Here is a 20,123-nt window from a genome sequence, read left to right as displayed (position 1 = left end):
GAAAGTCAGAAGGGAGATATATTTTTATCACCACCCTAACCCTAACCCACTCAACCTTTTTCTTACCATAACCTTCAGTGAAGACACTCCCAAGCTTACATAGTTTTTTATCGATCATCTTGGGGTCAAATAGCAAAAAGAAACAATTAGAGAAGCAATTTAATATCACCATAAACTTATATGAGCTGCAGGAGATCCCAGTGCAACTCTAGCTATACTGTCTCTTTAACCTTATGATATCAAATTTTGCTGTCTGTAAACTGATCCTAACCTGCTGCTTAGCTTTGCTCAGGTTAGACCAGTCATGCTTTCCTGTGTGCCAGGTGGTGGTTCAGGTAATAAAAAGTTATATTGCACAATAACAAAGTAAATGTAGATTGGATTATGAGGACTGTAGTTTGGCAGGAGCAAATTAAAAGTGGGGTTGTAAATAACTCGTTGTACATCACCTTGAAATCTCTCTGATGCGTGATGATCCTACACTGAGGCAAAATGACTTTTATGCCACTTAGTTTAAAGACACTGATTGGCTCAGTGAGTTGGTATTGACATATTTATTGGGAAACTGAGAAAATGAAAGCACTAATCATGTGGCGATAATTGAACGATCATTCAAGTAATCTTAACCACAAATGCACTAAAGAACAGTTTCCCACACCAGCGCTGAACTACACAACACACACAAACACACCAGTTATGTGGGAATGAATGTCTCCAGTTACTCATGCTGTGGCCCCCTTGATGTGATCAGATCAGGGTAAATGTGAAATCTCCCTTCAAATAGTCAGAATCGAAAGCTTGCTTCCTCTGAAGCTCGTTAGGTGTACATTCACAAACTTTGACTCCCGCAAATAAAACTTTATTGGTATGACTGATATACCATTTAAAGGGCCAAGGACCTGTAAAGGAGCTTGAGAAAATTTGATGAGTCATAACACAGCAAGGGAACCTATTTGTTATCAGTTAATTTATCCTCAGGAGCTTGTACTGTAGAAAAAAAGGTATTAGCTCTGCAGCCTTGAACTATGCTTGACATTACTTCCAACTGCAATATCAGGTGTTTGTACTTTAACAGTTCCTAGATTATACTGCAGTCAAAAGTGCAATTAATTAGTGTGCTCCCATCAACATTTCTGTATAATTTAGTTCACCTCTTAGATTTTAGTTGCCTAAATGAAACTGTAACTGGAAGCTTTTATCAAAGTTGTTACCCACTTAAGGTTAAGTCCCTTTTGATATGTAGATAGAAATTAAGAGGCGATAAACAGTATGTGGATTACTCCTCAGTTGCAGTTCTTGTCTTCAGGCAGCAAATTATGTTGACTAGTCATCATCAACATTGCTCCGGTGGCTTAATCCACAGAGCTCTTTTTCTGGCCACTGGTAGTGGAGCATGCACAAGAGACTGCCATATTTCTGGAGTCTTGCATCAGAGGAAATGCACAACTCGCGCTTGTGGAGTTAAGCCTCAACCGATGTGGTACGTAATACCAGTGGGAAAAAATACTTGAAGAAAGGTTTCTAATTATCAACACTTCATCTTCTGTTTGGTCTGTTTGAATCTAATACCTCTGAGCGGAGCAGTTGTTGGTTAGACAATTTTTTATTTTTTACAGCTTGTGTTTTATTGTTGGAAGCTTCCTACCAGAATTATTAACCATATATTTATGTAAGGCATTTTTAAGCAAAAAAGGCAATATTAATAAAATTATTATCCATAAGAATGTGGTGCAGTTGTAACCACTGGAAAAAATAGCAGCACAGTTAACAGCATACATCATTTATCTAACAGTGGCCTGTGGAGCACAGACATGGAACCTCTTGGGGAGAGCTGTTGTGTCCCGTGGCAATGGATCCCTTGGGGGCTCATGTGCATCCAGCAAAAGCTGAGATAAATTGCCGTATCAGTGATTTGAGGCCATTCCTGACCAGTTTTGTGTTGCATTTTCCATAAAACTGAACGGGGGAATCTCCAGTGCAATGGGAACATCCTTGATTTGCAACAGTATTTCTAAGAAGTATTTGAGGATTCCAATTTTTTGAATCATTACATAGTAATGCCATGATCAGTGGCATTCAAGTCACCCTGGTTTTAATGTTTAGGATGATCGATTTATGTAATAAGATAATAGGGAAAGCTTTTTAATAGATGACTCTGCCATTTCAGTAAATTCTTATCCATACATTATGTACTATACAATCATTCTTCAAATATGATGTCCCCAAGCATGACTATCAAATTAATGAAGAAAAATATAGACAGTCTTTCTTTTTTTTTTTAACCAGTATGTGATAATAAACAATTATTTCTGCAGCTGTTAATAAAGCAGTGACATTTTTTCTGATTCTAGAAAGCAGTGACAAAAAACTGTTCTGTTATTAGGAGGACTTCATTAAAAGGTTTAATATAGCTGAGCTGTTTGCCTGGTGTCATCATTGAGCAACAAAATTAACAGCAAAGACACATTTCAAGCTATAAAATGAAGGGTTAGATTTAACATTAGACTTCAGGAGAGATGGCACTGTGACCATGAAAGTTTAATGCCTTTATTTTCTCCCTGTGAATAGTATATGTGGCAGGCAGTAGCTCTACCTCGCTCAACTCCTGTGGCTCATTACAAGTAAATCAACCCGCAAGCATTATTAGGCCTCTCTGTTGTGAATCCAAGATGGATGCTGGCTGGTTGTGACCTTTTACTGGTTTTGCATTAGGTTGTTTTTCTGGATTAAACTACTAGCCGAGCCATTCTCATTAAGGAGAAAAAGTAGAGAGTCAGAGTAGGTGGAAGATGTCTGCCTGAAGTAGGTTATAGTCTGCAGCATTACAACAACCATTTGTTGTACTCCCTGTAGTGTGCATAGTCTGATGATTGTGACAAGTTGCAAACAGGGTTTGCTTGTGTTTCCAGCCACACTATAGAGCTCACTTAATACTTATGTGGCAAGGCTGGAAAAAAGTAGACTGTGTTTGATTTACATATCAGTGCTTTTTGGAGTTGTGAAAGTGTGAAAACAGCAGTAAGCCTATGACAAGGTACTCTGAGGACTTAGATTTGTTTCTTCATGTGGATAGTGTTTACCTTACAAAACAACACCAGAGGCACCAAGATCTGCTGCTTATCCCCATGGGGGACGTGATGCGATACAGTAAGGGTACAGTACCTTGTACACACTTCAGGGAGGAGCATGTGTAGGTGCATTTGTGTATGTCAGGACAGATTCTATACAGCCACACTTACAAATTCAGCAACTATTTCTGTCTTCTGTCTTGCTCTCTCCCTCTGTGCGTTGCAGATAAGAAAATGACTGTAGCAGCCGTATTAGCAGTGTTTCCAGAAACCGCCATTGTTTCCTGAGCCAATGCTAAACAGAGATTAAAATTAATAGCTTAAGTCATGGTGCCATTAGAATTGGTTACAAAACATTCAATCCAGTTTGTTGTAAGAGTGCTACCTTACCATTCTGTGTGTACTGAAATAAGTTGTGCTGGTGTCATTATTTATGTCTTTATTCATGCATGGCTCTTAAGTATGGGACATTTTTGGTTTAAAAGGGAAATATATGGACTCACTGAGAGGTTGGCACTCTGGTTACAAATGGTGATAGTAATTATATAAATTATTATAATTATGGTAGGGCATCGTTAAGGGGCTATAAGTCATTCAAACGTAACAAAGGGGTCGAAAACAAGAGAAGAATCAAGGTTGTGTCTACACATGAAAGACAACAAAGAACCCATTTCAAATTATATCTTAAAGCACTTTGTTCACAGCAGTCTGTTGCAGAAACACATAATGTGTTCCAAATTTCTTCAGTTGAATCTAGATTAAGATCACCAGAACACCAATTTGATAGTAATTTAATTGTATTTTTGCACTCACAAAGTGCTTCAAAGGCCTATTAGCTGAAATATTGCCATATCTCAGCATGGTGTGCACTGTGTCCTTAAAAAATGTGAGGAAACTACAGGAAACATGTTGAATAAAAGAAGTGCCTGGCCTAAAAAACTATCTGACCTGATCAGACAAGGATCTGAGAAATGCATCTGGCCCTTCAGCTGATTCTCGTACTGTTCGTTGAATTCAGAAATTGTCCTTTAAAAAGCCATTATTGAAAAAGGAAAACAGCGAGGAAAGGCCGAGTTATGCAGAATTACTCAAGAACTGGACGGAAAATCAGTCAATCCAAATTATTGTCTGAATGTTTGGAGGAGTTGGCATTTCAGCCAGTGGTGTTTCCTTAGCAAAATATAAAGAAATGATGTGTGGCTCAAGACTTTTGCACAGTGCTGTGTGATAGGTAAGAAAAGCTACAGTTAAATGCCAGTTTGTTTGTTTATTAAATTCATTTTAGAATTTAAAAATGGCTCGTAGGTCACTGCAGGTGTTATGGGAAAAAAGAGACGTCAGCATCATAATGTTACTGTGCATTGCATAGTAATGGGATTAGTGTTACATCTGATTATATTTTAGGCTCCCAGTTATTTCTACTACATTGTTTCTTTTTCAAACATTTCTTTTGTAAAATCACAAGAATAAATGTAATAAAAAATGAAGAAATTTAAAGATGGGGACTAAGTGATGTGTTGAATCTTGAAAAGCAAGCAGGGTTGCTGTTGCTGGACAGAGCGCCGAAAGATATGCATAACTAAATAATCGACTTTAGAAAATAGCCTGTAGTTTACTTTTAATGGAGCTTCCTTTAGTAGCAGCATTTTTATATTTTGTTATTGTGTATGTGCAGCTGGAGTAATATCAGCAGGTCTCACCAAACACAGCTGCATAAAGAGAGATATGCTCACACCTTGAAAGGTTTATTTTGATTTGAAACATTTCATGCTTGCCAGTGGCAGGTTATTAAGTTCTTACAGCGCAGCAGACTTGAGTTCAAGCCCCAGCAACGCAGAGCGATGATGAGCAGTGGAAGTAGAAACACACACGCATTCATCATAACCCTGATTTATTGGGGAATAACCTTTTGCGGTCAGCTAGTCAATAACTTAGCGTCTCTTTGTATTGGCTGCATTTAATTGTTGACAACAAGAGCGAGAAGGAAGAAAAGGACAAACATGCAGCTAAAATGATGTAATTCAGTGTTGCAGTTTTCTTTAACTAGTGTTGGTTTTAGTATTATTTTTAGAAATTCACATGGTGCATATATGTTTTTTGGCTTGTGAAATGATAGAATACATCACAAAGAGCTTTGTGCGCTGATTGTGTAATGAAAGTTAAACTAGAGGTGCAATAAATCACACTTCTCAATATTTTTCAAGTTTCCTTGCTATTGAACTTATCTCATTGATCCGTCAGCTCTGCTCTCTCTCGTACCAAACAAGCTCATTTTCTGAACACGCATAAAATCTCTGTTTCTCTCTGGAGTTAACGCAACTAAATGTGCTGCTAAATCTGTGGGACTTCAAAGCTGTTTTTCTCTGCTCTTTTGCCAGGGTCATCACAGATAGCCAACTCCTATCTGCCTCCCCAGGCAAGACTTAAAGCTTTGACTGTCGGTTTGCGGTTATAGTTCAAACTTGGCTTCAGCATTCAGACGACCAGGAGCAGCAGAAGCAGCACCAACTACACACACATGAGAGCCGGAGCACAGAGAAAAATATGAAAAAGATATATATTGGCAAAACTGCTCTCAAAACCCAGAGAAACGGTTGCAAACATCAAAAAAGGAGGTAAGACGAGTCAGTCAGCAGAGTTATTCAGAATCGAAACATCGACCGCATCATTGATGAATCCATTTCATTCATTTTAACTCGTGGAAATGGATTCTCATTGGGAGGTTATAACCATTAAAAAGCCATTAAAAACATCGCGTTGTATCTATTCATTGCCATCACTCATCATCACATCCCCTCGTGTGTCGGCTGACATTTAAATCTAGTTTAATGGCGCTCTGCTTTGGACCAAAAACAGAGGACACTGGCAAAAGGTTTGGGGCTCCTTGCCATGTATTTTTTTAACAACATTACTTGAAGCTGTTGTAAAGATTGTGTTGCAAAATCACTTAGGAGGGCAAACCTGCATCGGGATATTGAACAGATAAAATAAACTATCCAGCGATCGTCTCTGTTTTTCTCTTTGTAAACAAGCAAGAAGTGTTGTGTTTAGCTGCTGGAGGTGCAGGCGAACTGTTTGACTGTTCCTCTAGTGTTTATAAGCTAAAAGCATTCTGGCTGTGATTCCATACTTGAAGGGTAGCATCACATTTTGTATAATACACTTGTTTACGTCCCTACACAGAGTAAGCCTACAGACACCGTGTCTGAGGATTAAAACTGCGAGGGGGGAGACTAGAGCAGTTTTACGTCTCTATTCACTTTCGTCTACCACAGCATCAACAAAAGTGAGTGCTGACATGGTATTCAAACCACACTGTCCCAGGTGAAAGTCTTGTATTTTGCCAAATGTGTCTACAGAAATTAAAGAGAAGTGTGATTGGCCTTTCCATCATGGGCTCAATATCATGAAGTCAAAGTACCCAGGAGGTCTTAGACCAGTTCCTTTAAAATGTGCTGAAAGATTTTAAACTGGTTTTAAACATGTTACTAACTCCAGCTCAAAATGCAATTCTCAGACCTTTGCTGACCTCGGTTTAGCATATGATCAAGACTAGAAAAGAAAAAAAACGTTCACAGTACCTAGCATGAGGTCCCATGCATATAAGATTACCTCTTATGAATTTATAAAGGCTTAATTAGTGCAGCTTCTCAACTGAGGACACAGACGTGAAGGCTAGCCTATTGCACCACCCATTTACATGGCATAGCCTCTAAGTTACTATGGACACTCCAACTTTAGTGTCAGATTAGCTTGAGGCTTAGAACTGAGGTGAACTTGGAAGATGCTGTCATTGCGCCTGCTGGATGGTTAGGCCGAGCCATCAAACCTCTCCATGAGCCAAGTATCCATCAGTTTGGCACAATGCTAAATCCCCCAGAGCGCACATGGCTCCTGCTCCCAATCTTTACAGCCTTCCGCTACCATATCCATTCCCACAGTCAGTCCTGTCGGTGTGCTTTCATTGTTAATGCGCAAAACTGCTTCAAACACACAACCAAAGTATTTCTTCCCGCCTGGTGTTGTTGACAGGGATGGTGTTGAAACAGTGCTCCTTTGGCCTCTCATTCTCTCTCATGCCATCTTTCTTTTAAAGCCTTCTCGTACACAAAGTTGTGTTTCATTCTGTATTTTCGCCCCTTCTTCTATGAATCACCAGTGGTTCAAGTCCAGGGGCAAAAATCTTTTTCTATTCTTTCACACATTTGATGGTGAAGGGGGTGGAGGGTGTAATAAAAATTCACCATTACACCGATGGGAGCTCCTTTCCCAGTTCTACTCCTTTTTTGTGAATGGGAAATGATTAGTAGTCCTCCTCCATCCATCTACTCCTCCCCATCGGCCTCCCTGCTATCCCCCTGCCTGGGACCTCTCTGACCCCAAACTGAATTACACTCCAGCTACACTTCACCCTTTTCCCTCCCTCTCACACTAACACATAATGCCTTTTCAGCTTGTCTCTGTTTTCTCTAGCATTCTGTGCTTGGCTTGTTGAATCTGACAAACTGACAGAAATAAAAGTGCACCACTATTGTGCGACTTTATCTTCTTCTTTCCTTTTCTCTAAACGCTCTCTGCTATCTGTTCAGCTCATTTCACGACCACAAGGATGACCTACGTAAGCGCCTGTCGTACACCACCCACAAACTAGAGATGGTGGAAACTGAGTTTGACTCCACTCGGCAGTACCTCGAGACAGAGCTGCGCCGGGCCCAGGAGGAACTGGAGAAATTTACAGAGAAGCTGCGCAGGTGTGTGTGCATGGCTTTATGAGATGGCTGCCTTTTTATTTATGCATTTTGTGGCACAACTTTCATTTCCTGGTTTTAGCTTAAGAAGGGCAATTTTTGGGACTTAGGAAGCAAGTTTTATTGAGAAAATGAATACGGTTTAGATACATCATATTGAGTCTACATATTTACAGTTTTCACTTTTATACATTTCTGTTGCTTTTTAATTCTTTGACAGTCAATTATCTGGGTCTTTTCCAGTATTTTAAAAGACTTCTCGCAGGTGGTTTGAACACCACCCCGTCATCCTCTTCTGCTTTTTAGTTAGGTGGTGGTGGCAACAGGCTAAGCAGGGTATTCAGAACATCTGCCAGAAGTCTGAATGAAATGGCCAAATAGCTTTGAGCTGATAGGAAAGCAACGGTAACTCAAATAACCACTAGTAACAACCAAGGTATGAAGATAAGCAGCTCTGAATGTTAAAGACTGAAGCGGATTGGCTACAGCAGCATAAGACCACACTACTCAAGGCGCCATTCCTATCAGGCAACAACAGGAAACTGAGACTGCAATTCACCCTGCTCAGTAAAACTGGACAAGAGAAGACTGGAAAAGTGTTGCGGAGTCTGATGAGTCTTGAGTACTGCAACATTCAAAGAGTGGGTTAGAATTTGGGATAAACAGCATAAACACATCGATCCATCCTACTTTGTGTCAACAGTTCATGCTGATGGTGGGGTAATGGTGTCTGGAATATTTTCCTGGCACACTTTGGACCCCTGCAGTATTCTCATAACCATTATTTAAACACCACAGCTTTATTACCACCACCACGTTATGACCACAGTGTATCCATCTTCTGATGGCTGCTTCCAGCAGGATAATATACAATTTCACAAAGCTCAGATTATCTTAAATTGGTTTCTTGAACATGACAGTGAGTTCATTGCATCTAAATGACTTGCACAGTCATTTAGATGCAATGAACAGTCTGATAGAGTACCTTTGGCATGCTGTGGAATGGGAGTTTCTCAGCAGGTATGGGAGAACCTGGAAAATCTCCAAACAAATACCCTAACAACACGAATAGGGACTTTACTCCAGGATTATCCAGTTCCTTACCATATTGCTAAGACTGAACTCAGACACCATACAGAGGGAAAGCATCTTGACTTGCTTTATGATTGCATTCTTTTGGTTGTTACCAAGGGCTCATGACCATAGGTGAAGGTAAGCTCTCTCTTAACTACAGCAGTCCAGTACAATGCCCACAGTGCTGTTGATGTTGCAGCAATCTGCCAGTACATCCTCACTTGGAACAGCTCCAGTGGATGCCAGAGGCACATAAATGAAGCCAGAAGAACTACATCATCAAAAATCAAGGCTGCAACTCTGAGTTTCCCAAAACAGACACCGTCCTATTCACAGTGTTGGGAAGGTTACTTTTAAAATATATTCCACTACAGATTACAGAATACATGCCCCAAAATGTATTTTGTAACATATTCCGTTACGTTACTCAATGAGAGTAACGTATTCGGAATACTTTGGATTACTTAATATATTATCATGCTTTTTACAACTACATGAATGTACTATTGCTGTGTGATTTATTACTATTACTGAAGGTTACTCGCCATACCAATACCAACTAAATTTTTAAATCTCAATATAAAATGAGTAACAGTAGGGTGGACATTAGGTAAGGCTGCACTTTTTGCAGTGATTTCGTATAGAAAACTATTCCACGCGTATATAAAACAGGTCAGCGGCTCCGAACCGTAGTAAAGGGACCTCTGGCTAATACGTCGGGTTTGTGTCAGGCTCGTACCCGAAAAATAGCTTTACTTTGTTGTCTGGGTCAACTTTGCTAGCGTGAGACAGAGAGAGGCGTTGAAAGGCTGCTCCAACGGAACTTATTGTTTCGGAGGAAAACATGAACACAGTGTACAGTCGAGTCTTAATATAAACATATTTTGTATTTTAAATACGTAACGCCGGTACATGTATTCCGTTACTCCCCAGCACTGCCTATCCATCATTATAGTAATTAAGTCCATATTGGATGAGTCCAAACCTTTATGACATGACTTCATGACATAGACACAGACTTTATTTAATGCCACACTGGGGAAATCCACTTGTTACAGCAGCACAAGGGACAGGAAGAAAAATGTGAAGTAGAGCTATATTAGAAAACAATAAAAATAGAAAAAATACATTAGAAAATTAGTGTACAAAAGCCAGTATTGATTCAGAATGAGCCTGTTCTAAAGCATCTGATATAAGGTTATTGTATTTAATGGAAAATAAACTAAAAACTAAAACTTGATATGTAAAAAAAAAAGATTTTAATTAAATAACTAATTAAAAATTTAAATAAGACTTTTGAAAAATCTAACGATTTTGGGAACTGGGAAAATTAACTCAAATTAAATAAAAAATGCAGAGGAAATAAAAACCTTAGTTTTAGTGTTTGTTAGTTTAATAAACATTTTATTGCAGTGTACCTGATGAGGTGTTGATGGACATGTTTACTGAAGATTAATAAGAATATTAATCATTAAAGTAAAGTGAATGTGTCATCTGAGGAGTTGGCATATCATATGTGTGTCGGGATTCAAGGAATGTGGAAACCCAAGTGCAGACGTGCATAGGCAAATAGAAGTTAAGTAAAGACGAGCCATTTATTTAGGAAACAGGAAGAGAATTAAGTAAACAGAACAATAATATACACATGAATTGACTGAATTCAATGGAATTGACACTTGAGGAAGGGGGCACAGCGTGTGTCAGACACTTACAATGCATGCCAGTCATATTTCGCAAGTTACACAATTTTACTTCATAACAAAGCTCAGTTTGTTCATGCACCTTTAAAATGAGTAACAGTGCTCAGTGTTCCCTTATTATGGCAGGTTTTACAGTTATTTATTCACTATGGTGTGAGCCACTCTCTGTCAGCTCTACTCAGTCATTCCCATTTATGCTCCCTCTTTAGCTTGTCAAATCTCTTTCAGACCTTTGTTTTATGATCTGTTTTTGCTTCTGATCTCTACTGCCCACAGTCTCCAAATCTGTCTGCTTAATGGAGCCATAAATGCTAGTTTATCAACACTCTCTTTGGCCTGAGAGCTAATGGGAAAATGTAATACAGAGCTGAGAGGTGACACGATAAAATAAGAGGAATAAGTTAACAAATATAAAGTCAGGGGCAGGGGTTACATTAAGCATTAAGCCAATGCAATGGTCTACTTAAGAGCAAAACCGATAATAAATACTAATATTATCAGTAAGGGAAAATAACAAAATGATAAAAACTACACAAAATGAAGAAACAGAATTTAAAAGGGAGGAAAAAACTTATGTGGTATTTAACTATAAAGTCATAGTCATGCTTCCTTATTCTTTTCATATAATATTTATAGATGTAAAAGTTTTTTGTGCCCACTTTTTATGTGTTAGATTCCCCTGGTGTTGCACTTAAACATACCATCAGCCCTTTTTGTGGTGTTTTAGTTCAGCAGATTTATAACCACAGTGATCCTTAAGTCTAAGTAAGAACTTAAGATATCCTGCAAATCCCATCTGAGACTTTCTGTCAGCGCACTGATGTTGTAAATTTTTTATTCCTCTAAATTTATGTGCAGATCGCCGTTGCTTGTTTTGGTTTACGAACAGTAAAAAACTCTTTACTTGTCATATTGTGCAGTTTGCATTTTTAAGTGCGTTAACTTCTCCGTTCGTTTTTTGCAGGATCCAGAGTAGCTATGCAGCTCTTCAGAGGATCAACCAGGATTTGGAGGACAAGATGCACAGGGCGGTAAGAATCCCCTGCTGAAGTTTTTGCAAGTTTTTTTTAAAACCTTGCGTAACTGTATCTTTCATTGACACTAAAGAATCCAGTTACATAAGGTTACATATAGTTTAAGCGCCACTAAAATCTTATTTTGTTTTGTAAATCATGGTGGAAGGTATTCTTTATCGTGTTGGAAAACATCACAGTGTTCTTGATGTTTTCCATATGGACATTAAAACTATGTCATTTCACAGTCTGTACTGTTATGAAAAGTTATTTGGTAAGCCGAACACGTCAAATTAATTTTACATCATGGGCCACATACAGCTCGCTTTGATCTCAAGTGGGCCGAACAAGCGAAACTCCCCTTTCTGTCAGTATAAAGATGTTTAACTGCATATTTAATTCCATTTGGTATGAGAAAAAGAAGTGCTGGTTCAGCAGTACGTCTCCGTTTTTTCTACATGATAAAGAAATGCTGCTGTAACGAAACACAAATAAAGTGCAAATACATAAATGTTTAAAAACAGAAAATGTATCCAAATAGAAAAACAGATAATAAATAGAAATTAACAATAAATCGTGAAAAAATGGGAACTTTTCTATATTTGGCTATGTCAAAGTTGCTTTGTGATACGCTTTATGCTTTCACCATAAACAAATTCCTCTGGATTTCATATGGAACTGGACTGAGGCCATATCCTTCAAATGATCTCAGTTGTTCTGGTCTTGGCACCTGAGTGTGATTACCATGTTCACATGTAGCCATATATATATATATATATATATATATATATATATATAAAAGAAAGAAAAGATACCAGAGTTTGATTTAAACAGACTTAACAGCGCAGGTAGGAAATAACCCAATCTCAAAACTAATCCACCAGTTAGGATTAGATGTAACTTTATGTGCAAAAGATGTTGTTAAATATTACAAAATGTGGAAACATAGGTGTTGGGTCTGTGTTTCCGCAAGCCCCGCTAGTTTAGAGACTTATTCATCATGAAGAAAACAAGACAGTCAGCGATTGATCGATTTACTTGCAAGGGAGGCCTCGTCGGTGTCTACCACAAAATGACCCCAACGACGTCCTCCGCTTGCTGCCTTTTTTTGGGAAAACAGTTCACACAATACACATCACAGCACCTCCCTCCGTAAAACCCCCCTTGGTTACAAAGACAAGGCACTGTGTGTGTGTGTATGTGTGTGCACGTGTATGCATGTGCAAGAACGTGTGTGTGTGTGTGTGTGTGTGTGTGTGTGTGTGTGTGTGTGTGTGTGTGAGACTTCCTGCTGACCAAAAGGGTCATAAAAGCAGGAGGCAACATCACAAGAAACAGATCTTTCAGATAGGATGTTTCTGCATAAAACCTCCCCCAGCACAGAGTGGCTGGAGAGGTGCTCAGGATCAAAGGAATGTCTTGATCCTACTGCTTGAACCAAGACTGTACAAATTTAAGAACATAATGACAACATTCAACAATTAGACTTAACAATAGGAACACTTTCATTTTTAAGACCAAAGTGATCTGTTGATATTACTCAAACTTGGGTCTAAATCATGACAGCTCAGTTTAATGAGACCCACTACATCTATGCTTAGACTGGAATTCATTGATGCCATTGGTTCTGCTATCAATGTTTATACTGACGTTAAAAAAGCAAGCTGTAATATTCTGCATGTATATTACAGGAAATTATGATGTACAGATGTAACAAATGCAGAATACTTTAAATAGACAAAATTTGGCGTTATTATCTCAAAATTTGACGTTATGTATGTTGAAATGTTTTAACTCAAAATGCTGAGAAAATAAGTAGAAATGGAGAAAAACACAGTAGAGCTGAGCAGTGGCACAAAGTAGCTCCAGACAAATATATTTAGATATTATCTTGTGATAACTTAGCTTAAGGAGCTAAGTTCTACCTTTAGTTTATCTATGATTCATATCCAACAGAAAACAGTGGCGTATACATTACTCCTGCAGACAGATGATGTTTAGCTGTCCAATTAAAAAATTAAATTAAACAACTCTTATTTTAGGCTCTGGAGTGCATGCTCATTGTGCGCTGACACATTTGCAGTGGCTTGGTAGCTTTCCCCTTCCCTGCCTTTCACAACGCTTCTCACCCTAATATTTTCAGGGGCCTGCATCATGTTTTCAAAAACATATTTTGGTAATTTCAGTGTTTATGTAAAATATTTGCTCACCCATAAAAAAAGAAAGTTGGAGTAAAGGTTTAAATACGGTTATCCATTCATAAAATACGACACTCTGTTAAAGATCAAGAGTATTTTTGTTTTTTTCCATCAAGTAGCAACATGTAAAGACCGCTGACACATTAATGCATCAGTAATTACTGTGTAATCCACCAAATGAAATGCAATAACAGAACATTAACTTGCAGCAGATAAATGTCCATTTTCTGGTGTTTCTGTTCTGACTTAAGTAAAGGATGTGCATATTTTTTTTCGAGCTATAAATATAAATGGGCTTGTTCGACCTTCAGGCTGCATAACTACATTTTCAGCCTCTCTCTTTCTCTCCCTCTGAGCTTTCACATTTCCTGACCGCTGTGCCTGTTTGTATTGATATTAGCACGAAGTGCAGAATCCTAATGGTGTATGAAAGTACCACAGCGGTCTCCCTAAGACTCTCATAAAAGATGTATGACAGTGATGGGGATTTGTGAGCTCAACCACATACTTGTATACACACATGTATGCAGTAAGCAGGTTTTGACCCAAAGCTTGACCTGGAATCATCTCCTTGAGAACATCAAGTCCTGTTACCAGAAGACCATTACTTATAGTTTGGGGGGTTTTCAGAATTTCCTCTTCCTGTCATAGATTAGAGTTGTAGAAAGACAGCAGCAGAGATGTGTTTACCAGTATCTGTTTCCTGAGGCTTCAGCTTTGTATCCTTAACAATTTCTTGTCTTTTCAGTTAGATCAGTCCAAATATTATAATGTTGTCTAACAACACACAAGGTCACAATTGGGCCGCTGGTTTGTTTGTTTGTTTGTTTTTTGTCTAGTGCAACTCCTGTTAGATTTGTTTCTTTTAATTTTATTATATTGTTCCCTGGTGTAGAAATGCCACAATATATTTGACAATATAACATTATTGTTGCTTTATGATAATCAGTTTCATTTCTTCTTTATTTTATTTTTGGAGAAATTGTCTTTTTTATCAGTTTGGCACAGCAGAAGATTTATCCCAAATTAATTCAGCCTGAGAAAAACACACTCAGAGTCACAGTTTTGTGAAGTATAGACCACGAGGTTTAGTCATTAGGCTCATAAGCCACATACAGTCCTGTTGTCTCACATTATCTGAATCAATTAAAGTATTTTTTAACTCATAATATTAAACCACCTAGCAAATAATAGCTTAAGAAAAACAAGCAGAATGTCAACAACATGTCCCTGTTCTTTGACATTCAGTCAGTCAGTCTACTGTCATTACAAAGAAATGCAAATGGCTCAGTCAAAGGCACAGCTCCTTGACTTAACCATCTTACTTTTCTGTGACATGGCAGGCTGTGGGTGATGTCTTTACTTTTGTCAGTTCAAGGGCTGTAAAACTGATGATGATATTTTAGGTCTGTCAAGCTGTGATGATCGTAGACCAGTGATTTAACACACAAATAACTATTGTTTGAATATGGTCAGGTACAAGGACTGGACTGAAAATGAGTGATAACGTAGCCAATGTCTGAATAAAAGTTGTGAAAGACCTTCAGAAATCCTGGAGAACTACTCCTCCACCACTGTAAAATATTACAAGAAAGTCTGACTCTTTGGAAGCCAAATGTAAAGAAATGAGGGGGTGGTTCAAGACTTTTGTTTCAGCTCCAAATACAATTTAAAGTTTCCAGGTGAATGTGTCAAGAAACTTGATAAAGCTATTGTCTGACGTTGTTTTTGATGTTTCCCGACTGCCAGTCAACAGAAAGTATGAATGCAAATGCAGATTTTTTGTGTCTGTAGCTATACAGTCTAAACTAAGTGTAATATTATCCACACCCATGTGTTCAAATGTAAATCAATGACTCTATTAAATGTTTGGAGTCATGATCAGCAGCCTCTATAGAAACACAAGATGCAAGGACTTCAGATCTTCAAATGCAGTGATCATAAAAAATAGCAACAATAAACTACAGTGTGATCTTATACAACCAGATAATTTATGAATGATGATGACATTTACGCTCACCATTCTGTGTCTCTCGTCTAAGAAATGAGAAATCTGCTGTAATCGATTTCAACACACCTGTTCAGCAGCAGAACCACTCTCATCTCGCTCAAAGCAATTACATGATCAAAGACAGGGAGAGCAATCAATGTCCAAAGTAATTGGTCTTAGCTGCCTCGCAACCCTGTTAGAAAACTATTACAGCTAACTGCTGTGCTAGTCACCTCAGCAGCAGCTGTCCAATCGCATCAGGTTGAGAGGTTTCCCAAGTATTTTCCCAGCCTCAGCTTTAGGACTTAAAAGCCAGAATCAGTGAAAAAGATGAGCCAGCTCTACAGCAAGGCGTGTCTTATGACAGACTTACAGTATCTTGATTAGCCTGGATTGTTATCTCATCAAAGGTTTGATCCATTTGGCTTGTCTGTGCAGCACACTCACTGATAGAAGAAGATTCTGTGAAATTATTAGAGAAGTAGCAACAAGGTTATCGAGCCTCGGCGGATGAAATAGGGAGATAAAAATGTATTTCTATAGTCAGCTGCTTTTCATCTCGCGCTTAACTTGTCCGTTTTCTTTCAGTTGTTACGAGGCTGTTGGAGTCTCATTGTAAGATCAACTTGCTTTGATGCTTTTGATCATGATTCTTCAATTACATATGAAGTAATGTCATCCAGTTGTGTTGGATTTGGAAATGTTCAAATTTTCTGAGATTTTTAAAGAGTTGGCATTCCTGACATGATGAGCTTGAAAGTTCATTTTATACACCTTGGAAACATCAGAAGAAAAAATATTCTAACTTCCTTCAGTAGCTGGTTAACAACAAACAAACTGTCACTTTTTGCTGTCAGCATCTGGAAATGATTTCAACTTGTTTTCATTCATCAAGAGGTCATTTCTTCCATGGCAATAAAGTACTTCATAAAAGCCACTAGAAAACCCCTGAGTCTATCCAGACTTCCTTGATCTAGCTAACTGTAAAAGTAACACTGTAACAGTGACTTGAAGAGACTCATTAGCTTAATTAGCTCTATAAAATCTCTGTCATCTATGTTTGACCAGGACTTTTTATGTTAAATGCCATTACATCTCTCTTTCCTTCAAGTGAAGGGTAATGTGAAAGTTTTGAGCCACACCTCTCTTCTTTCTGTTTTGCTTCCAAGGAGCCAAAGGTGGTCTGCAGCACTAGTTTTCCAGGCTTTCTGAAGGGCATTCAAAGTTTTTCTGTGAATACTGGCTGCACATAAACACTGAATTTGTTCCTATTTTAATATTTGTCTCTACAAAAAGAAGACATCAATAAAATAATGCTTTTTCCACCAACAAGGTGATTCCCAAACAGGCACACCAAAAACATGCTGTGCTGTGTACTTCATGGTGTACTTCAAAAATTTGAAGTAACTTTAGGAAACATAAAGGACAAGAGAAGAAGCTGTCAAAATAACAATTATCTCCTACAGATGAACAGTATCTAAAAGTCAAGTCCTGGATTCACCTTCAGGTGATCCACCTTCTGTTCACCAAAGCCTCGTTAGAACTGGTCTCAGTGGAAGGATGGCTGCAAAGAAACCATTCTTAAGGAAGGGAAACATGGATAAAATGTTGGGAAAAAAACAAAAAACTGGACTACTGGACTGAAAATCTGAAAATTATGAATCCTATTTTTTTTTTTTTTTTTTTTTTTTATCAAATGGTTCTCAATATGTATTTTCGAGTGTTTACAGCCAAACCGTGAAATAGTCTCCACCTTGTTTTATATATATAAAACAAGGTGGAGACTATTTCATGGTTTGGGTCTGCATTTCAGTCAGTGGTTCTTGGTGTGTTGTCAAAAGTGATGGAATTATGAGGCTGTATTTCAATGTTGTATTCCAATATGTTTCAATGAATCACTGCATTTATTTTCCATTTTCTCAGCAAACATTAAAGAAATGAGAGGTGGATCAAGACAACAACATATTTGTTTTTAATAATTATAATAAGCAGAAGCTACAGTGAATGGTATTGGTTGTGGCAGATAAAGGAGGTTTAGTCATGCGTGGTAGTGGACCAGTGAGATGTGAAAACTGTAATAAATCAGAGCAATCATGAAATACAGTGCTGTATATTCAGTAGATAGCCACTTACACCAACATCTGTCCCACGTGATATGCAGTCTATTACTGCTGATGTTTGGATCTAATAGTTATTGCTTTGTCACACTTCTGCCATGAACAGCATAAATGCCTTCAGTGTGTTTCCATCATACAGTCACACACATCCATGCATTCTGCTCATGTGAAACTCTTTTCAAAGGGATTGTCTTTCAAGCAGAGGGCCTTGGTGTAGCAAATCGGTCTTCATGGCAGGAGACAGTATTGGGATTTTTTTTTTTCTGAGACAGGGCCTATTGGGATTGCTATTTCTTTTGATGTCATGTCATGCAATGGCATTTCAAGGGGGGAATATATTCCTTTGTAGAAGACAGACCAGGCAGGCAGTGACAAAAGCAGTTCCAGTCAAATCAGACACGTAATTAAAAGTTCTGAGAAGCCTGAAATGGCAAGGTCAACTGAAAAACAATGATGACTAAAACTAATTCATAAAGAGCAAAGCAAGTGATTAACACCTGGAAGAACTGGCAAGATGTAGGCTGTGATGACATTGGTATAGCTGTGCTCAGTAGTTGTAGCCAGCGTGGATCAAGAAGAACATTGCTGAAATATAGCTTTGACAGTCCTAGCGTTAGATGAGTTATAGCTTGGTGGCTGTTAGACTGTTTAGTAGGAATTCAAATTAATCTTTGAGGCTCTCCCAGACAGTGCTGGTGCAAGCAGAAAATACATATTTGCATACAATTGTTAGTCAAGTAAGCTTTTGCCTGTGTTACCCAAAATATCCCTCAGACTTCAGAACAGAGGAAAGTTTTAAAATTCAGACTAAATACTGAACAAACAATAACTACAAGAAATGTAGACTTCAAAATACTGCCAGTACTTATAACTGGATAATAGGCTTTTATATAGGTTTTTATATGATATATATTATTTAAGTGGAGTACTTTTTTGTTGGATGATCCTGCATTATAGTGCTGGAATTGTTAAGGAGCTGTCCATAGTGCTGAAAGTCTTGTTTCTCTTTTCTCCGTTGACAAACTGACAGGAAATTGAGGTCTTACTCCTAACAGAGATTACATCTTCTTCATCTGTAACTGTCATCCCAAAACAAAAAGGTCTGTTGTAGTTTGACTTAAATAAATAAATACTTACATAAAAAAAGCCACCGTTTATTATATTCACATTCTATTATGATCAGTTAACAACCAGAGCATTAAACCTTCAGTTTTACAGGAAGTAAAAGCAACTAAAATAATAAGTAAAAACATTAAACCATAATTGCTTTCTATCAGTGTGTTGTTTATCACCTCAGTCTCGGTTTTTCTCACTGCAGGATGTAAATATTTCTACTTCATTACATCTCAGAGGCAAATATTGCAAAATCCACTTTATGACCACAGTGTACCTTTCATCTGATGGCTGCTTCCAAGAAGATAGCGTGCCATGTCACAAGGCTTGAATAATCTCAGACTGATTTCTTGAACATGACAATGAGTTCACAGTCATCTGTCATCTGAACGGGATGCGGTGGAATGAGAGGTTCACATCACAGGTTATGATGCTGTCGTGTCACCGTGGACCAATATCTCTGATGAATGTTTCCATCACCTTGTTGACTCTATGCCATGAAGAAGAAAAAGCTAATCTGAAGGCAAACAGGGTCCAAGGTGTACTTAATAAAGGAACCAGTGGGGAACACAATTTTATCAGTCTTGAGTTGAAAATGACCAGCTATTAAGACAATTACGGTATAACATTAAAACAAAATAGGTGGTAATGCTTATGGGTTCTTCTACTTTTGGTACTTAAAACAATATATTTTGATGCCACTAGTTTAATACTTATACTTCAGTATTTCTCTCACCACTCCACCTTTTCCAGCCCAGTTTATGTTACTCTGTATAGCACTTCACAATCTGCACCAACTTATTTGCTGACAAACGGTTTCTTGCTCTTTTGGGATCTCCACAGGCAGCACATTCTACTTTATCAGTACTGACTTTTAAATTACTCTCCTTGCAGTTTTTGTCCCTACAATAAAACTTTGTGCTACATGCCATAACTAATCAACATCATGACAAAGACGTTAGCAGAAATCTGCTGGAGGAAACATGACTGTGAGGTGTCACGTAGTTGATAGTCAGTCAGCTAACTATCACAGAGTTTTTAAAGTTGGTTATTTTCTGTGCTTCATGGTGTAAATTGTATGGAGCCCCGGAGGGGACATGGG

The 20,123-nt window shown here is 38.2% G+C and overlaps 1 protein-coding gene across 2 annotated transcripts in view; it reads left to right on the top strand.

The window, feature by feature from the left end:
- Positions 1-20,123, top strand: part of begain (brain-enriched guanylate kinase-associated) — a 54,017-nt gene that overhangs the window by 16,777 nt on the left and 17,117 nt on the right. The window contains exons 2-4 of one of the 2 annotated variants that reach the window (XM_084915664.1): positions 5,447-5,683; positions 7,658-7,819; positions 11,555-11,621. In XM_084915664.1, coding sequence (XP_084771790.1) covers positions 5,613-5,683; positions 7,658-7,819; positions 11,555-11,621 — 300 coding nt within the window. In that variant the 5' untranslated portion in view covers positions 5,447-5,612. The remainder of the gene's footprint in view (positions 1-5,446; positions 5,684-7,657; positions 7,820-11,554; positions 11,622-20,123) is intronic. The other variant, XM_084915665.1, reaches the window with a different exon arrangement.

Source organism: Perissodus microlepis, chromosome 19 (assembly GCF_051167445.1).
Source record: "Perissodus microlepis isolate ML-2025 ecotype Zambia chromosome 19, ASM5116744v1, whole genome shotgun sequence".
Taxonomy (NCBI): domain Eukaryota; kingdom Metazoa; phylum Chordata; class Actinopteri; order Cichliformes; family Cichlidae; genus Perissodus; species Perissodus microlepis.
The sequence above is the reverse complement of the archived record's forward strand: the minus strand, read 5'-3'. Positions and strand labels throughout refer to the sequence as shown.